This window comes from Phyllostomus discolor, chromosome 9 (assembly GCF_004126475.2).
Source record: "Phyllostomus discolor isolate MPI-MPIP mPhyDis1 chromosome 9, mPhyDis1.pri.v3, whole genome shotgun sequence".
Taxonomy (NCBI): domain Eukaryota; kingdom Metazoa; phylum Chordata; class Mammalia; order Chiroptera; family Phyllostomidae; genus Phyllostomus; species Phyllostomus discolor.
In genome coordinates, this window is record NC_040911.2 from 37,389,891 (window position 1) to 37,409,011 (window position 19,121).

The following is a 19,121-nucleotide window of genomic DNA, read 5'->3' on the forward strand; positions in this document are numbered from 1 at the left end:
TTGATGCACTTGTGAGATCTCTGATGACAGAGATATGCAGTAGACAGTCCTGTGTTGGGTCTGGAGCCCAGGAAAAATCAGAGATGAATTCACAGATGTGGGTGTCACTCTCACAGAGGACAGAATAGAATCAGCAGGCACAGAGGATGTCACTCAAAGAGAAATAATAGAACAAGGAGCTCAGGATTCTACCCGAGGGACGGCAACCTATGGGGGCAGTAGGAAAGAGAAATCACAGAAGAAGCACTCGAGAAAGTGGGGGAAAAGACAAGAGAATGCAGCTATGGAAGGCACAAAAAGAAAGTTTTAAGAACAAAGGCATCAAATGCTTCAGACAGAGACCAGTCAGAGGCGAGTGAAGTGGGGCTGATAGACTGTGAGGCACTCACTCACCAGGGCTTCTTGCAGGGGAGTTTCTTCCTATTTACGTCTCTGTTATTCCAGTTTTGCTTGATTTTAATTGTCACATACTTTTTTTGGTAAATGATAATTGTCAAATTTAAACACTTTTCTATAAATATGTCTTCAATTTCTTGGAGGAATTATTGTCTTGAGCCAAACAGACACACAGAATGGCTGATCAAGGCAGTCATGTGAAGAGCAAGCTGAGGGACAAGCAGAACTCACCAATATTAAGGACTTTCCTTCTGGGACCTTCACAGTCACAACCACCTCAGGCTCCGAGATGTCAAACTCAACCTGGTCTTCAGCAATCACTTGGTCCTGGCAGCCAAGCACATGGGGGCAAAAAGAGGCACGGAACACACCTGGGCAGAAAGAAGAGGTCCTGTCAGAGCACTGCGAGGCCTAGACAGGCAGGCCGCCATGGCGCCACCTCCCTGCAGCTCACCTGGCCGCAGCTGCCCTCTGTCCACAGACACCTGTGCAGGAAATGTCGGGTGCACTGGTTGATAAAAATGGACGACGATGACATATCGGCCCCGACGCTGCACGAGTCCTCTCAGAGTCACTTGGTTCTAGGAGAAAAGGGAGGAAAAACAAATACTCAAGTTGCAGAGCTATGAATAATTAGATTCACAGGATATTTTGAGGTTAAAAACCAAAACCTGAGGTATTACAGGTGAAGTAAAAACCTTCCCTGGAATGTTTACAACAGTTGTGTTTGTACAAACACAGAAACAGTCCAAATGTTCCTCAGTCGCAGAACAGATAAACCAACTGTGGTTCAACCATAATGGTTGGAGAGAGTGGAATTTGGTACAGTCACTTTGGGACACTGGCAGTTTTGCCAAGGTTGAGTATATAACTGAGTAATTGCAGTTCTAAATACCTACCCAAGAGAAATGCACGTTTGTCAAAAGGCAGTTCAGGAACGTTCACAGTATTCAAGTACTACTTGTAACCATGTAATAAAGAGTCAGACTCCACTTTGCATGTTTGCCCACTGACGGTTTGCAGGACCATCATTACCTTCTTCCCTTTTGCCCCACACCTGGATGAGCCAATCAGAAAGCCCAGGCGCTCATCCCTTGGCACAGGCAGGAAGTTCAAACCACACAAATTCTAGCCCACTGGGGAGGGATCCCTTCCTCTGAACTCCTCGCCCCTCCCCTCACACCCACCCAATCACACTGAAAACCCAAGTCACACCACTCCAGTTCAGGATTGAGCGTGAGCCCTGCTGTCCTCAGAAGGTCTATATGAGCAACAAGTCCTTTCAGATCGTCAAAACAAAACAAAACAAAACAAAGCAAAACAAAAAAACCTACAAAAATAACAACAGAAGTTTATCCTTATCTTTCAGAGGAGAACTGTGACTCATGGAGGGCAGGGAACTTACTGAAAGCCATATGTTACCATACCTAGTAACAAAACCAAGACTAGAGCTCTGTTGTCTTGATTTCAATTCATTTTCCTCTACTATTTTCAGTTTCTTTTCCCATATGAGACTTTACTAAATTTTCTCTCTCAGATCTGTTAATTTCCTAATTGAGTCAATGAAAATGGACACAAACTATCTCTAGTGTTATAAGGATATAGCAAAACAAATGTTGTCTTGTGACTTTGTTTACAGTGGAAAAAAATGCTCTAGATTTTTATGCTCTAGATCTTTATGCTCTAGATGATTAATCAACAAATATTGATTGAGAATTTTCTTTCTGTAAGGCATTGTGCTTGTGCAGCTGGTAATATAAAAAAATTTGTTAGCCACAGCAGCTAATCTAAAAGTGCTTACACTCCAACTTGGGAAGATAATAAACTCAACAATGTTAAATAGCAATAGCCCATGAAAATATGAAGTATCACAAGATGGGCCATGAGAAACCGCCAATGCTTCAGACAGAGAAGCAGGAGGGAAAGAGAGCATCAGGAAGATGTGGTCGCAGACAGGATTAACCAGCTGCCTGCACATCTGGAATCCTCCATCTGAATTCACTGGGAGGATTGTTAAAACATAGGTCCCTGGGCCCCTCCTTCAGCTTCTGATTCAGTAGTTTTGAGGAGGGGCTAGCGAATCTGCATTTCTAACATATTCCCAGGTGATGCAGAAGCTGCTGGTCCAGGGCCACAATTTGAGAACCACTGGTTTAGAAACAACACATTTGGAGGAGTGTCCTACCTGAGGTGCCTTCAAGGTGACACCAGTAACAACACCAGCAGAAGGTGAAGGATCCTGGGGCAGGAGAGGGGGAGATCCATTGCGTGGGACATCCAAAATCAATGCTGCTGGAGGAGTTTTGGGGGACAGAGAGAGGCAAGCAGCCCTGAAAAATAGAATATTTTAAAATATTATTTTAAAAGTAACCTAAAAGGGAGAGCCACCCATTGGTGAAGATATAGACATTCAGCATAAGACTGTGAGGTTCAGAAGGGTCCAGTCTTGGGGGAACTAGAGGCTGGGGCTATCTTTATACTGGCCAGTGCGTTCCAGCGCCTTCTCAATACCATGAGCTAAAACAGAAAGAAAAACCCTTAATTTTGAGGGAAGGTAAACTGTATAGAAACTTCCTGAAACTTTCCTTTCCAGAACCAAAATTCATTGTTAACTGAGACCAATGCAATGGAACATTATTATTCACACCTGTAAACATCACCGTTGACATAAAACTGTGTAAAAACAAAAGAGCAAATACACGCCATGGCTTTAGGCACATCCTGAGTCCATTGCCTTGGTAGTCCACAGTTTTAGCCATGGGCACATATTTTGACTGTGTTTATAAATTATTTTTGAGTCTACATCACAGCAACTCTACCAAATCTCAGTAAGTGTTGATTAGCTAATTCTCATAACACAGTTTGAGGAGGGTCATTATTTTCATGGCTTTTTAAATGAAGAGCCTCAGACACAGGATTAAAGGATCAGGACAAAGTGAGCTCAAAATAGAACCCACAGTAACTGCCCACAGGAGCGAGGCAAAACTGTCTCCCCCAGGCGCTGCTGTGTCAGCTTCCTGACATTAGAGGATTCTGGAAAGACTTCTGGGATAAATGATATGCCTGTTTGTTTTTTTAAATTCATCATTGGCCTTTAGCACCTTGACCTATGGTGACTTCTGAGGTCAAGTATATACCTGAAGATTTACAAGCATTATAGTATCACTCAGAGCATAATAAATAAGGGACTGAGGAAGAAAATATATTACCTTTGATTAACAAATGGCCCATAACTGGCAATGCATTTTACTTGAGGTTTTAAATATTCAGTTGAGAATTCTTCAATGGGTATGATACAAATTTGATGCTGTCAAACAAATACAATGCAAAAAGGTAAATTGCAGTTATCAGCAAAACCAAGGGTATGGTGAAACACATGCTTTAAAAAAAGCCATTAAGTAAAAGCTTCATCTAGAAAAACTATACTTATTATTTTAAAGTAGTAAAAACTGCATGATGCTATTCCCCACGGCACCCTTATGTGCAACAAACCCTTCTTACTGTTATTCAAGGCCAGTGACTAAAGTGCTCTTGGAATAATTACATAAGTAAACAAAATCATATGAAAGTTCAAAAACAATTCTTTGTCAGTGACTTTTGGTACCTTTTTTTCTTTCCTGCCCTGAGCGCTGAGGCTGGCTTTCCAGACCTCTTGGTGGGCGGGGTTGGGAGGGGGGGGGATGAGGGGAGCTGGGGGCAGCCAGGGAGCCTGTTATTTGGAGTGAGGGCTGCTCCTGCTGCAAATTATCCTTCTTAACAGGACATGACTCACATCTCAGGTACATTTGGGTTTCGTTGAAGAAACTGTCCCCAGGGCTAGTTTTTGAGTCATACAAGAAACTCAGTTTTTAATTTACTAATATATTACATTTTAAATCAAGACTGAATTACATAAATCTATTCAGAGTAGGAACAAACATTTTTACTGAGCATCAACTATAAGTCAGGAACCGAGACTGGGGGGATCCTGCAAGACCATGAAAGATAACATCCCTGCCCTCATGGAGCTTATAATTCTACCAGCCTTGACTCTCAATGATACTTGACTGTTTCAAAAAGGACAAACTTGTTCTTCAAAGATGAAGATTCAGCCCCGTTATAACTTCCAAAGATGAAAAAGTTAAGATTCAATTGGATGGTTATGTTTAAAAAGATATTTGTAATTTTAAAAATATAATCCTAAATTATTATATACCTTAGAGAGTAATTTAAAAATTTTGAATTCCAGGTACTTTTTAGAGAAACCTCGAAGGTTTTAATACTGTCAGGCATAAATGCTTAAAACACATTAGAACAGGCTGCCTGGCATTTCCCAGGGTGTGACGTGTGCTTGATATTAGCAGTAACAGGAAGTTCCTTCATACTTAGATAATCTTATGCTCCCTGAGATATTTGTTGTAAATCTGACCACCCCTCCCTAGCCCAGGTCTCACTGTCTCTGTTTATCATAATCCTCAACATTTAAGTTGTGCTACTAAAAGGGTGGCCATGAAACATACTTAATTTGCGAAACTTGGCATTTTTAATCTTAAGAGTATATATCAAATTAACTGAAGAATGCTCTTTTTGAAATAGAGTAACAATAGTCTGGGAAAAATACCAGATGATTATAACCTTTAAAATGCTGAAGGAATTTGCCAGCAACTTAATAGTTATAATAAGTAGTAAAATGAGAAAGAATATAGAGTAACAAATGCATTTCTCGACACCAGCAATAATAATAAACTAGGTAATATAATGCCAAAAGTTATTTCATTCATAATAGTAACAAGGAATAAAAATTAATGAAGTAGGTTTTGTGAGATGTGCTCAGATTTGATGATTAAACTTTATTGGCTGTTAGAAAGATGCCTCAAACAAAGAAGAGGCAAGATAGATTTCTAGGTGGGAAGAATAAACATCACAGAACTGGCAATTCTTCACAGGGTTAATTTTGCAAGTATAAGAAAAACTCAGTCAAAGTTTTACAAGCTTTTTAAAAACATCGGTATCAACTGAATGCTTCTCAAATCCAACAGGCATACCAGAAGGAAGTGGGCCAGGCGTGCTTTGAGCCGAATGTCTGCATCTGCTAACAGCTCAAGAATGGCGATGCGGCTCCTGCCGTCAGTCACCGCGCTCCGGCAGAGGACGCTGCAAGAGGAAACAGTCTTCTTAGCCTGGCTCCACTTGTCCCCCTTACTTTGTGTCTTCCTGTGGGGTGGCTGATTGCTCTTTGGTTTCTCCTGTTGTACTCCAGTGGGCAATGTGAATTTTCCTGCATGATGCGTTTGACTGGGTGCAGCTCACGATTAGCATGGGAAAAGAACCTCCCACGGTGGTCCCAGGTGCACCTCTCAGGGCCAAACTCCTTGCCTACCTTTTCCACTGGCTTAATGCAATATGTATTCAATACTTTGCTTAGTCATCGGAAGACAGGGCCTCGGGGTCAATTATATCTGGTTTTTAAGATGCAGTGTTCTTGAAAATTTACTAATATCCTTGGTACTATTGGTAATTAAAGCTGCCCATTGGCCTAGCAACCACCATCTCATGCCACATCAGTGTGTGTGGCTTGCCTTACATGACAAGGTGGATACCCAGAGTTTGCCTCTGGAAGCCTACTCTGTTCCTCCTCACCCTTCCTTCCTCATTTCTATGAGTGGTGCACCTTCCCTCCATCCCATTAGGTCACATACAGAGTTTAGGAACATTTAAAAGATCACAGTTTTGAGCCAAGAATATATTGTAATGGTAAAACCCATAAAGGAAATATTTCTTGAATAATATTTCTGACTTCATACTCGATAGCAACTTTTCTGTCTGTAAATATAATTTGGACTGAGTGACATACTAAAACAAAATGACCATCTCTGGGAAATGCAGGCTGTGGCAAAAGCAGGTTTACAGTTGTTTGTATGGAAAGTAATACAATAATTAATAATAATGCAAGAATAAACTCTGTGTTTCATGTACTCACAACTGTAAAGCTACTTTTGCCTACCCTATATTTGAAATAATTTATGCAATGACTTTTGGGGTGAGGATTAAAATAAGATAGCATATAAGGAGCCAAACACAGTTTGTGGCACAAATTAGAAACTCAACAAACAGTCATTTTCTTTTCCTTTTTGCTCATGTGTGTGGAGGTATGAATGTTATCAGCTAAAATGCATTCCTTTTGGATTCAAGCATAATCCTGGGAGTTAAATGTGTTAAGTGATTCACTTAGATTTAGATTATCCTTATCCTCTGTTAAATTCTTACTAAGACTAGACTAACAGTAATAACTGAATTGATTTAATCATTAATTATCACCTCTCTTATGGAAGGCAGACTGGATTTGTCACAGGACTGTGTGGAAAGATGGTATTCCCACTGGAGCCACTACTTTTCTCACTTGAGACATGCTGGTGGTAAAGGTTCAGATCTCAGTAGGAGATGCTGCAATGTTGAAAGGGCCTGTCATTTGAAATAGGTTGTTATGGGTCAAATATTTTCCAATTTCATATTTTTGGACTCCAGCATATGTAGCCCGTTCATTTTTACTAGTCTGCATGACAGGCCAAACCGAGAACAAGGAAATATTTTAGACAAGTGAATAAATACCATGGGACCTTCCTGGGAGTGGTTAAATACCATGCAAGTGATTCCTGGTCTAATACAATACTGTCTTGGAACCCATATCATGGAGACTGGTATGGAGAACTTTGGTGTTGTCATGTCCACAGCCAAAATGACCTGCTGAGTATCCTGCAATGTGTTGTTCAGACAAAGGTAAGGAAACAACGCTTGTGGGATCCTGGAAGGGTGTCCTTTCTTCCTTTGGTTTTGAAACCACTCCTCTGCTTGGCATAGACACCCTTATCCTCTTCTGAAATAATTCAGAGAGTTACCAGGAACGCTTCCTTGTGTCCTCTTAGCCTTCTCTACTTTGTATCTCATGGAGTAGGGATCAGGCCATGTGACCCAGGAAGAGAGCTGATCTAGAGGGTGGATGTGGACAGACAGGGTGTGAAGAAGCCTTGCCTCAGGCCCCGTGGCCAACAGTCACCAGAATTCATGCAGAGAGGTGACCCGCCCATCTGGGAGTGTACATTCCAGTGGTTGCTGATGTCACCTGTAGATGAAACTAGTATTTGCAAATAATGAAAGAAGACTCAAGGGAACTTTTTTGGCTCATCTGGTGCTCCAATTAAAAATTCAAATACGATTGTATTCTTTGTTTCTTAAATCATTACCCCAGAGAAAGGGTTAGATTAGATTTTTAAAAAAGATTTTTAAAAGAAGAAAGCCTTCATAGTTTCTTTTTCAGGGTTGCTGAGAGTGTGATGTTAATCCAATAACCATTTCATCAAGTCTCATAAAAATTTCCATTCTAAGCTACTAAAAGTAACTATTTCCATAAGTTCTTTCATTTGCAAAACAGGGAAAATATCCAACTACTTCAGGTCATCTTGGGTTCGACAATAAGCAAGATGAAAGCAGAGACAACAAAATGTTCAAGGCCTTGGCCATGAACTGGGTGGGCTCATTGCCATCCTCCACCCGCTGCCTCTGAGTTCCAGTGCCTAAATGGCAAGTAGAACGTACAGTGAATTTCACATGGAAACATCCTTTGCACTGATTCTTTAATTAAAGCATACTCTGAACATTTGCCTATATTTTGAAATATTATGCCAAGAAAACCAGAAAACAATAATAAATCCTTGTCAGAGCTCTTGGAAAAGCTGAACATCAGAATGAAATGTTAAAATCCTTTGTCAAATTATTTTTCACCTGACAATCATCAAACAGTCATTATCTCCAGTCCTGAAGGGCGCACTGGGGAGGCAAGGAGACAGAGAGTGAGACTTTTCCCTGCCCCACACACCCATGTACTCTGCAAGCATCTGAAGTGAGAACACTGAGTCCATTACACCACTCAGGGGTGTCAGAGAATAAAATATAAAGGCTGTGCTGCTTCACATAAATCTGAGCCAAAATGTTCAAGAAAACTCAACATTTTCAAGACACTGCCTACAAAGAAACCTCTCCCTACCCACACTGGGTAATGATGTTGGATCACTCCACTAGGCACCTGCTTCTTTTCAAGATCAGCTTCAGAAAGAAAACAACTTTCCAATCCAGATAAAAACCCAAGTTTCCAAAGCAGAGCTCCTGACTGTTGGGTTCCAGAGGAAAACCCAGGGCAGGACCGATTACCTGTACTTGCAGCTGTAGATGTTCACCTGGCCATCCAGGACAGACCCAGGGCTCTCCACGTGCACGTCAACCACAGACAGCTGGTCCGCTTCTGTAAAATACTCGACCACAACCACGTAGTGCCCAACCTGTGGGACCCGCAGCTGCAGGTGCAGTTCCACCTGTGAGAGAGCACGAACAGACAGACGTGAGATGTACTGGATGCGTTCCCATGGGCAATGGTGAAAACAGGGCTGAGTAGACACCTGGAAATAGTTTTCTATGTCATCATTGTAAGGCAGGTGACCCTATAGGTAGGGATGCCAGATAAAGTACAGGATGCTCCATTAAACATGAAATTCAGATAAACAACACATAATTATTTATTATCTTCAATTCAAATTTAACAGGGCATCTAGTATTTTTGTTTTGTAAATCTGGCAACCCCACATTTAGGAGCTTCTACTCTTTCTACTCATACATTTGCCTTGCTTCTCAAGGTAAAAGATACTTCACAAGTTGAGGTAAAAAGAAATTTCCAGTGGGAGATAAGAGGAATGGAAGTATGCCTTGAGGCTCGTTAACTGCTCTTTAATTTAAAAAGAAACTTTTAATTATACCGATGCAAATAATGTAAAGGGATACACACAGTCTCCTCCTGGGTAATGATAAACAAGAGCTCGGCTTTCATACCCCCAAACTATTGCCTATGTCTGGAAATGCATGTGTATGTGCTTTAAAAAAAATAAAAAGAAAAACTGTTATCAGAACAGGCGTTTATGGCTGTTTTTGCACCATCATGGCAGAGCTGAGTGGTTGCGACAGAGACTGTAGGGCCCGCAGAGCCAAAGCACTTACTGTCTAGCCCTTTACAGAAAAAGCAGGCCTGTCCCTGACATCACCTATTGTCTAAGAACTTAAGAAGTTGGAATGTGGAATCGTGCTGCCTCTGGCTGAGTGACCTAGAGCAGTGTGCCTCAGAGTCCTCCTGAGTGGAAACGAGGACAACAATAGCACCCGCCTCTTAAAAGCACATGAGGATTAAATGAATGCACACATGAAGAGTGTTTAGAACAGTGCTTGGCATGTCGTGAGCACTATATAAACAGCAATGATTATAACTGTGATTATTGCTTTTTGCCATGACTTGCTTTATTTCCTCAGTAGTATTTCATGTGTCTATAGTAGTACATACAGACACACTTCACTTTTCTAATGGCTGCCTATCATTCCATAACGTAAATGTAAAATAATTTGCATAACTAATCCCATATTCATGGACACTCAGGCTGTCTCTCATTTTCCCTCTAACACAGACAATGTTATATGATCACCCATATATATGTATACATATACATATACATCTCATTATGCTAGTACAGCTGTAAGATTCCTAGAAATAGAACTTGTGGGTCAAACATATGTGCATAGTTAATGCCTGAGCCAACATTAACACCACATTCCTTAGCAGTTTAACCCACTTCAGCTCATAAGCTCAGGCCCAGCCAGTGTTGCCACATTTAATTAAAATCCGCCAGCCTCTTGCCCTCGGGAAACTCACATTTACTCTTCTCCCTGCACAGCTCTGAACCACACCACAGCCATTTTCCACAGTGATTTTTCTATCACTTAAATAATAGAAAGACTTCCCTCGGGGGGGGAATGTGGATCACCCACACCACTTTTCCATGTTATAGAGTGAAGTACGATGCTGCCATTCGTCTGTCCCCGTCCGTGTGGAGAGGTTATTCGAAGCATTTCTCCCCCGGGCATCTCCAAACAAGGGCTTGTCTGTCTTTACCCCCGACACAGGCCAATGACGTATTGAGTTTTCTCCCAGAAGTCATTATTGGCTGCCAGTTCTGTCATAGCAGTATTATAAATTCCTATTACTTTTTCCACTCTGAGTCCTATGGGTATGGTTTTTGGAAGACTTGTAGGAAGGGTTTTGAATATATTTGATGGTAAAAGTGGGTTTTGAGAAACTCAGAGGAAAGACATAAAAGATGGCAAAGAGAAACTTTACTGTTTGCTGGTTATTATCAGTTATTTATTTTTTAAAAAAGGGAACTTAAAGAAAACCAGTGTCAACCTGGTGGAATCATTCCAATTTTATGGTGCGGAACTGCCCTTACCTAGTTATCAGTGTTTCAGGATAAAGGCATAAAAGGTGGGCGTATCAAATGTGCTGCGTACGCAAAGACATCTAGCATGTCTGATGTCACAGTGAGGACTCAGAATGATTTGGTCAACATATGCTTGGTAAACACTTGTTCTGTGCCAGCCTATCACAGGGTGATGGTATACAAAGGGAAACAAGACAGACTGGGTGTCTGCCCTCAGACAGACTCTAATCAAATAATTATATAACTGGGTAAATACAATGTTATATTACACATATGAGAAATGCTTGGAAGAGGTGCTAAGAGGGGTGCAAGAGCTAGTCAGAGAGATGAGGAGAGAGGGAACACTTCCTAAAGAAGCAGTAACTTAGCTGAGTGCTGGAGGACAAGGCCACGTGGGGAGAGAAGAGCATTCAGACAAAGGGAAACAGCCCACAGTGGGAGGTTACCCAACAGCATGCAGTGCTGTAGGGCAGCTTCTGAGGTCAGTCCGAGAGAGTGAAGGCAGGCCACAGAGGTGAGGAACAGAGCGCAAGGGGAGGTTTGATAAAATGAGGAGGTAAGAGTGGCAGCCTTATATATAGGCCATTAAATTTTCTTGTCCCTATCCTAAGAGCAATAAGATGTTATTAGAATGTATGTGTGAGAGTCAGTGATGACTCAATATTTCTATCAAAACGAGCATGCTGCCCATAGTGTGGAGAATGGATTGGTAGGTACAATGGGCAAGAACTAATGTGGGTGAGCTAACCAGGAGGCTACTGCCAAGATCCTTATAAAAGATAATGGTGTATTGAATAAGAAAGACAAATAAAGACAAGTGGAGATATTCAAGAAAAGCCCATCTTAGAACTTTCTGGTTAAACATGATGAATCAAACATACATATTTATTAATCTTTCCTCTCAGAACTCCACAAAAGTAAGAGTCAAATTTTTAAAATCATAAGCCCTTAAGGAGAAAGGGAATAGGAAAGAGGAAAAGAACAGACCAGAGAAATCAACAAAAAATTTTGCAAGCTAGAAAGTAAATGATGTTAATTAAGTACATCAGAAAGAGCTGAAACCTAAGTATCTCTGTGGGGTGAGGGGGGAGTAAAAGAAAATATTAAAGAAGTCTCCCAAAGTATAAAACAAGATAAATAAATTGGAAAGGTGGATTAAAGATAAAGAAATAAATTATCAAAGAAATAACTCAAGAAAATTTCCCAGAATGATGGACAGAAGTTTCCAGGCCAAAATTGTCTGTTGGGAGCCCCACACCCTGATTGACGCACCACCTGTATGGAGGCACATCCTTGTGAAACTTCAGAAAATAAGAAACAGATGACCCCAAAAGCTTAAAAAAAAAAAAGCAGGTGGCATCCATGGAATTGGAAATCAGAATGTAGTATGTCAACAGCAACATTTGACACTAGAAGTCATTGGGGAAATGTCATTGAATTGTGGAGAAAAATTATTTTTAATCTAGAATTTTATGTCTGACCAAAGTAAAAAATCAAGATTGAGAGTAGAATAGAGAAGTAGTATTTTCAGATATATGAGGTCTCCAAAAAAATGTACCTCCTATGTGTATTTTCTCAGGAAACCATTGAAGGGTATCTACCAAAATGAGAAAGCAAGTTGAGAGAGAGAGAGAGAAAGCTCCAAGGTTCAGGAAAGAGAGGACCTGGTACAATGAGATGAAAAGAGTGTCTGGGATGGCGGTGTGGTGGCGAGACCCTTCAGGAAATGGCTGTGCCTTGCTACATCCAGAGGCTACATCCAGAGACTACATCCAGAGTAAAGAAGAGCGATGAAGGACTCCAGGAGAGCTGTCTCCAAGGAGAAATGGAGGAGAGAAAGGGAAGCAAGGAAAGGAAGGAGGAAGGAAGGGAGAATATGTGATGTATTTGAATTGAGGTAAAATTTATGCTCTATCTGAAGGTCTGGGAGGAAAGCGTGAAAATACAATTTCTAGACAACAACAGAAAGTTGGACATGGGTTTACAATGGGTAACTAAGCATTTTAAAGTCATGTCAAGTACAAAAAGAAAACAGAATGCTAATTAACTTTAGGCTTCATTGGAAAAATTTATACTGTATTCTGCCATGTATAATGTCACTTTTTGCCAATTTTTTAGGGAAAAATAAGGATATACATTATACATAAATATGATAATTACATATACATAATATATACATACTAATGTCTAATAATGGGTATAATAATTCTGTGTATAATGCGCTAAAAAACGTAGGTGTGTATTATACACGGCAAAATATGGTACTTTAAGAAGAAATGTTTAGTGGTACAAGTGACCACTAAAAGATCAGAAAACAATCTTGACTTACCAAACACTTAGGGAGACAGAGTAAACTGTATCACTCAAACAGAAATCCAAAAAAAATTTTGAAAAAAAAAAGAAATGAAAAGCTAGTAAACAAAATAAGATGATAAAAATAAGGCCAAGTATGCCAGCAGTCACCACAAACATAAATGGATTAAAGTCACACTGTAAACCAGAAGTGATCAGATTATAATATTAAAAATTCTACTTCTGTATTTCTTTACAAGAGACAGAGGTGTACAACAGGTGTGGTCTGACTCGCAAAGAGGAACTATCCAGTTCTCTTCCTCCAAGAAAATGAAGAAGGGAGACGCAGGTGGCAGTGAACGCCAGCACTAGGAGGTCACCGTGAAATGGTACCAGAGCAGCCTTCCTGATGAGTGTGTGAGACAGCTGTCCGCAGGAAAAGGAGGCCACTCGTAGCAGCTCAGGTGACCAGACAAGTACACGGAGAGAAGGGGAGGCCTCTGTCAGAACCAGGGAGCTCTACCCCTCACAGGTTTCTGGGAGACCTGAAGCCACTCGGTGCCTGCCCTTGGAGCCCTCCCAGTCCTCTCTGTCCGTTAGAAAGCCAGCAAATGGCAGGGAAGAACGGTCTGGCCCAGTCTTGTTGGCTGTGGCCTCTTCCTCCACACTCTGGGGCTGATCGGGTGTTGTTCCTGCCTCCCCACTCCCTACTCTCTTTGTCTTTTTGTAAACAGAAAATGGAAATTAAAAAGTTGTTTCACACACACACAAAAAGAAAGGAAAACCAACTAAAAACCCTCACAGCCCTTCATGTGAGCTGGATTTGGTGGGTTGCTTTTCTTTTCAGCCCACAATCCTAACAAGAACACATGAAGAGCAATATGGCTAACCACTCCTGAGCAGTCGCTGTGGGCTGGGCGCCCCAACAAGAGCCCCTCAGAGACGACCTTATTTAAAAGTGCCTATAAGGTAGCTACTACTCTTATCTGCATTTTGAATACTAGGAAATTTAGGCCCAAGGAGGTTTCCCAGCTAGTTATGGTGTCTCAACCACCCAAACGAAGGGAGGATGACTACATTGTTCCAGGTGGCTTATCACAGCCCAAAGTTAGACATTATAATGAACCAGATTTTGGCTTAATATGAAAAAGGACTTTGTAATAACTGTGGTTTATTTAAAAATGGAATAGGCTAGTCTTCCATCTATGTTAAGTATTTCAACAGAGCTAAATTAATAGCTTACAAGGATATATAAAAAGGAATCCTTCAGAGGTAGGGGAATCAGATGATTTCTAAGACCTCATCTAACACCATTGGTCTCTGAATTTTAGCACAATGATTAATTAGTGTATCCAATAGAATTTTCTGTGATGGCAAAAATATTCTATAATCTGTCCAATGGGTGGCCATTAGACACATGATTACCGAGCACTTGAAATGTGACTAATGCAACCAAGGAACTGAATGTTTAACTTTACTTACATTTAATTGACTCAAATGTATATAGCCACACAGGGCTAGCGACCACTGCATTAGACAGCACGAGTCTATAAGCATTTGGATCAAACTGTAAAAAGGACTGCTCAATAAAACTGGACAGCTCAGGGCTTAGTTTTATGCATCATACAAACACAACAGCTCAGTGCTGTGGCTCTGGGCTAAGTCAGAGGCAAGGACACTTCCTCATGAATCATCAGCATCACTTCCTGGGGGTTACCCCTTCCTGACTATACCTTCTGCTGTCTGGAGAACACATGCACACATGTATGAATGTATGTGCACATGTATGTGTGTATGTAGATATACACATATGTGTATACATGCAGCATGAAGTAGAGAAGGATACAGTGAACTAATTTAATATTAGAATAGAGTGGAGGATCATTTCATTATTTCTTCATGCATATCTATATTGCTTTACTTATAAGTATTAACTATTTTTGTAAAATAAAAATTCTAATAAAATAAAATAAAATGAGGAAGGAACTTAAGAATATCCTTAAAATCCCAAAACTGCTACCTTGAAAATGTTAGGAATGTACTTTTCAAAAAGGTACACATCTAAATGTTCAGGGAGAATTAATATCATATATAGTTTCGTTCCACAGATTTAAGCCCCCGAAGGAACATTTTCCTCAAAGACACAGAACAGAGAATGCTGTGGGAAGGAATGAAAATACAATGAAGTTTTTGTTCAGGACTTCATTTTGAAATGTTGCACTATGTGTTCTTACTGTTATTGTTGATAAACAGTACTTCTAACTCAAATCTTAAATTAGTATAGTCTAAAGTTGTTGTGAGGCTCCTGAAGTAAAAGGATGCCGAGACCTGCAGTAACCTGTCCTCTGAGCTACGAGGGAGGCGCCTTGGGGTGCAGCACTTCCAGGGGCTGAGCTCAAGGAACTCAGTTGTTACAAATTGCCTGGCCTAAGGGGTTGAACAGTCAGGGAGCACTGTGTCCTTTTACGGTAAGCCTAAAGCCGTAGGGTAAGCCGTAGTTTCTGGAGGCCTTTTAGAGAGATCCTGCCCTGAATCAGGTAGGACAGGATGCCCCCCTACAAGTCCAGGGAATCAAAAGGGAAGGATTCTGTGGTTGCCCATGTTTAGGAAGTGCTCCAAGACAAATGACCATAGCTCAGTGTGGTATACCACCCAGCCCTAACCCAAATCAGAGAACTTTGTACACCTTTAATTAACATGTCTGAGAAGTCCTTCCAGGTTCCCCTGAATATGAGAAGCAATCGAAGCCAAGGATTTTCAGCAGACACAGATCGGAAGGTAGTGATAGCTTTGACAGTAAACAAAAGGCTGCCCCACCTCTCTCCCGCTGAGGTCCGCCATGACTGGGTGTGCGGGGGTGGGCTGCCTCACTGCCAAGGGTCTTGGCTCCCCATCAAGCAGGAAGTGTCTGGCCTCACAAGCCAGGGCACAGGGGAATCGGGTCACTGGCAAATGCTGGTAGAGCAAGCAACTTCAATAACAACAAAACACAACAGTTACAACTGAGAACAAAACATAGAGCATCAAAGTGCATCCCCGATGACCCTTATCCAGTCCATTCATTCATCATTCTTCCAACGCACTCTTACTGAGTGCCCACTACAGGAATCAGGAGCAAGTCTCTGTCCACATGAGGAACGGAAGGAACAGAGCTACTCCCCTCACTGGAAGCATGGCCTCGAGGGTATTACTTGGGCATGCCTCAGCATTTCCACATGCTAGAGGGTGGGAGTCACACTTAAGCACCAGCTACTGTGTACAAAGTGCTTTGTAGTTCTTGGTGAGAGTTGGTTGACTGCTACAGAGAAAACAAATCACAATTAAATAATCATCCAAGCACCCTGCTGCAGCTGTGACCCTAAGACCTATTGCAAACCCTTGTACCAAAGTCTCCTGAATCAGAGGACCCCCATGACACACTCGCTGCCCATACTCACTTCTCGTGGGGAGGTCCTGTGTGGGCACATGGCTCTCTGACGGGCAGCTGCAGCGCAGAGGCCTCATAGTAGTCTCTGGGGAGCAGCACCAGGTAGTCCTAGGAAATAAAGGCCAGAAGGACAATTACTCACTTTGATGGCAGCCCTATTTTAGAAATAAAATAGTCAAACCTGCTAGCTAATTTAACACCTAGGTGAAGCTCACCAGTTAAACTGTCCACATCAGCTGCTTGTTTGGCCCCTGATGCCCCAGAACACCCAGAGCCACTCACACAGGTACTGTGAGCATGGGAGATGAGTGCCTTGGGGTGAACCTGCTCATTTTCAAATCTCAGGGGAAATTTTACTGTCTCCTCTGGGTTGTTTTTAATTCAAAAATAAACAAAGGTGATCAGAGTCCACTGATAACATGTTCCTTTGAAACACTGGTGCCTTCCTCACTACCAAACACCAAGTGGCGTTTCATGTGCTGTGGCTTTGCATTCCCACACCAGAGCAGCGCTCGCCGGGCTTGGTGGGAAAGGTTGTGTTTTGTGATCCTGGTGAATCATAGACTAAAACTGGCCTGCTGCCTGTCTTTGGATATGAGAGGAAGAACATGTTCCACTGAGAGTGCCAAGCAAAGCCCACAACATAAATTCAGCCAGCGGCTCTCCAGGACAGAGAACAGCTAGATCTCCGAGCGGCGGATGGTTTGACAGTTGTGTGGCAATCCTGATATCACCACCAGTTTGCAGAGGGCAGGAGAGAGGGAATCTTCACAACTGTGGAGAGACTCGTACGTAGGACATGAAGCTTTTTCTCTCTCAGAGCCCTTAATTTGTCTAAAATGGAGAAGAGGAGGAATGTATGGGAAGGAGAAAGTAGCAGATGGTGATTCAGGGGGCATAGTGGTCCAGCTCAACGGTCTTTATATCTGAATGGGCTTTATTTCAATAATTGCTATTGTTCTATTAGTAAGTTTTCCTTAGGTTGGGAGTATATCTCCTCTTTATTTAGTTCCATAGATCCTAGAACAGTGAAGGTTGATAATAGGTCCTCAATAAAACATTTTTAGAGAAAACAGGATCATAATATGGAAGGACACATATGAATTACTGCACAATCACACTGACTAAATGTCATGCAAATCTTCCATGCCCAGATATTAACTTTAATGGTAATTTTCATCTTTCCATTAGTCCAACTTTGTGTACCCATTATTGACCTCAATGAAAGTTTCCTTTTCCTCATTTCCAGCATCTGTGAAACATTTGTAAACTTTTTTAAAACAACAAAGCTTTCTACCAAGAAGATGCAAAACAAACAAGAACGGAATGGACAGCAGAAACCTTCACGTTATCTGTGTGGGAACCCAGATTTGGAAAGTACCCACAAGGATAAGCAGTGCCCCCAAGGTATGGGAAAAGCAACTGGGGGTGGCTGGCAGTTAAGGGACTTGCAGGAGCTTTATGAACATTGCCAATCAAAGGGGTTGCCCCCAAAGGGAAAATTTTATGTTTTCCCCTCTTAGTGCATGAAACCAAGTACTGCCGAAGACTTTATTTTGTAAAGACCCTACTATAGCAAAAGCAGACATCAAAGAGCAGTATCTCAGCAGTTTTCATCCTTTCGACTCCGCATGGCTCTCTGTCCATTCTATTGATGTTCAAGGACATGGTCTTCACTTGATGGAGACTTCCTTGACCATGGCCATCTGCTTGGTGAGACTCTCACCTGCACTTAAGGCAGAAGGCAGGCGAGAATGTCATGAAGGAGCACTGGCTCCTCCAGTTTCTTTCTTCTCTTTTCACCAGCAAGAACTTCACTGATTTTAGGATCGTTTTTTCTCTGGCTTCCTCTGATTTGTTCTGCACAATTCTCAGTGAGGCTAGTTTTTTTAGATGTCCTTCTGATTCGTGAAGAAAAATCCCAAAGAAACTTTTGAAAGGCTGGGGCATATGCTCATTAAGGTTTTGCATTTATTTTGATACGTCAAGTCATTTTGAGTTATAATTTTGTATGTTTTCTGTCTGTGAGAAGCTGGCTGGAAGACTACAGAAGACAATTCTAGGCTGGTTCCTATGTTATGATGTCACATGAGGGCAACTGTCACCATAGGTTCCTGTGTCTAAAAGGGAACCAGCTATAGGTTTTGATATCTTATAGGCACTGTGGCTCACTGCAGATGGGACCATCTGGGACAGAGGGGAGAATCTCCACTTAGAACTATCACTTACCAGGAGGACACCTTCTGCCTTAATACAAGCAATCCATGTCCCTGGTTCCAGTGAAAATGAATCTGCAAAACCATTTCCAGGGACAGTGACAAAGGCTGGATCCTTACTTGGCAGGAAGATAATCTTTTTGCTTTGAGCAATGCCTATCAGAAATAAAAAGAATTGTTTAGGGCATTTTTCTATTACTTAGTGTTATGATTTTAGATAATCAGTTTTGAACATTCAGTTCACATCTGAAAAAGTATAGGGCAGTTTACTGATCATATGTACAGAACTTATTTTTTAATTGTATGAATGCATATGTGCAAAATAGACTAGAAAAGTTGATAAGATATTAGCAGTGGCTATCTATGCTGGGATTATAAATCACTTTTTAATTTGTTAAATGATTAAGTATGTTACTACAAATAAACTTCTTAGAAAAGCTCTTGGCACATTTTTTAATTGTCAAAAGAAATATAATTACAATTCACAAGGAAAAATAAAAT

General features: G+C 41.3%; 1 protein-coding gene across 1 annotated transcript in view; it reads right to left on the bottom strand.

Moving 5' to 3' along the window:
- The window catches only part of LAMA3 (laminin subunit alpha 3), a 249,647-nt gene that overhangs the window by 104,695 nt on the left and 125,831 nt on the right, over nucleotides 1-19,121 (bottom strand). The window contains exons 21-29 of the mRNA XM_028523555.2: nucleotides 18,634-18,776; nucleotides 16,415-16,512; nucleotides 15,795-15,948; nucleotides 8,581-8,741; nucleotides 5,421-5,529; nucleotides 3,606-3,703; nucleotides 2,582-2,726; nucleotides 851-977; nucleotides 628-767 (exon numbers count right to left, since the gene is read on the bottom strand). Coding sequence (XP_028379356.1) covers nucleotides 628-767; nucleotides 851-977; nucleotides 2,582-2,726; nucleotides 3,606-3,703; nucleotides 5,421-5,529; nucleotides 8,581-8,741; nucleotides 15,795-15,948; nucleotides 16,415-16,512; nucleotides 18,634-18,776 — 1,175 coding nt within the window. The remainder of the gene's footprint in view (nucleotides 1-627; nucleotides 768-850; nucleotides 978-2,581; nucleotides 2,727-3,605; nucleotides 3,704-5,420; nucleotides 5,530-8,580; nucleotides 8,742-15,794; nucleotides 15,949-16,414; nucleotides 16,513-18,633; nucleotides 18,777-19,121) is intronic.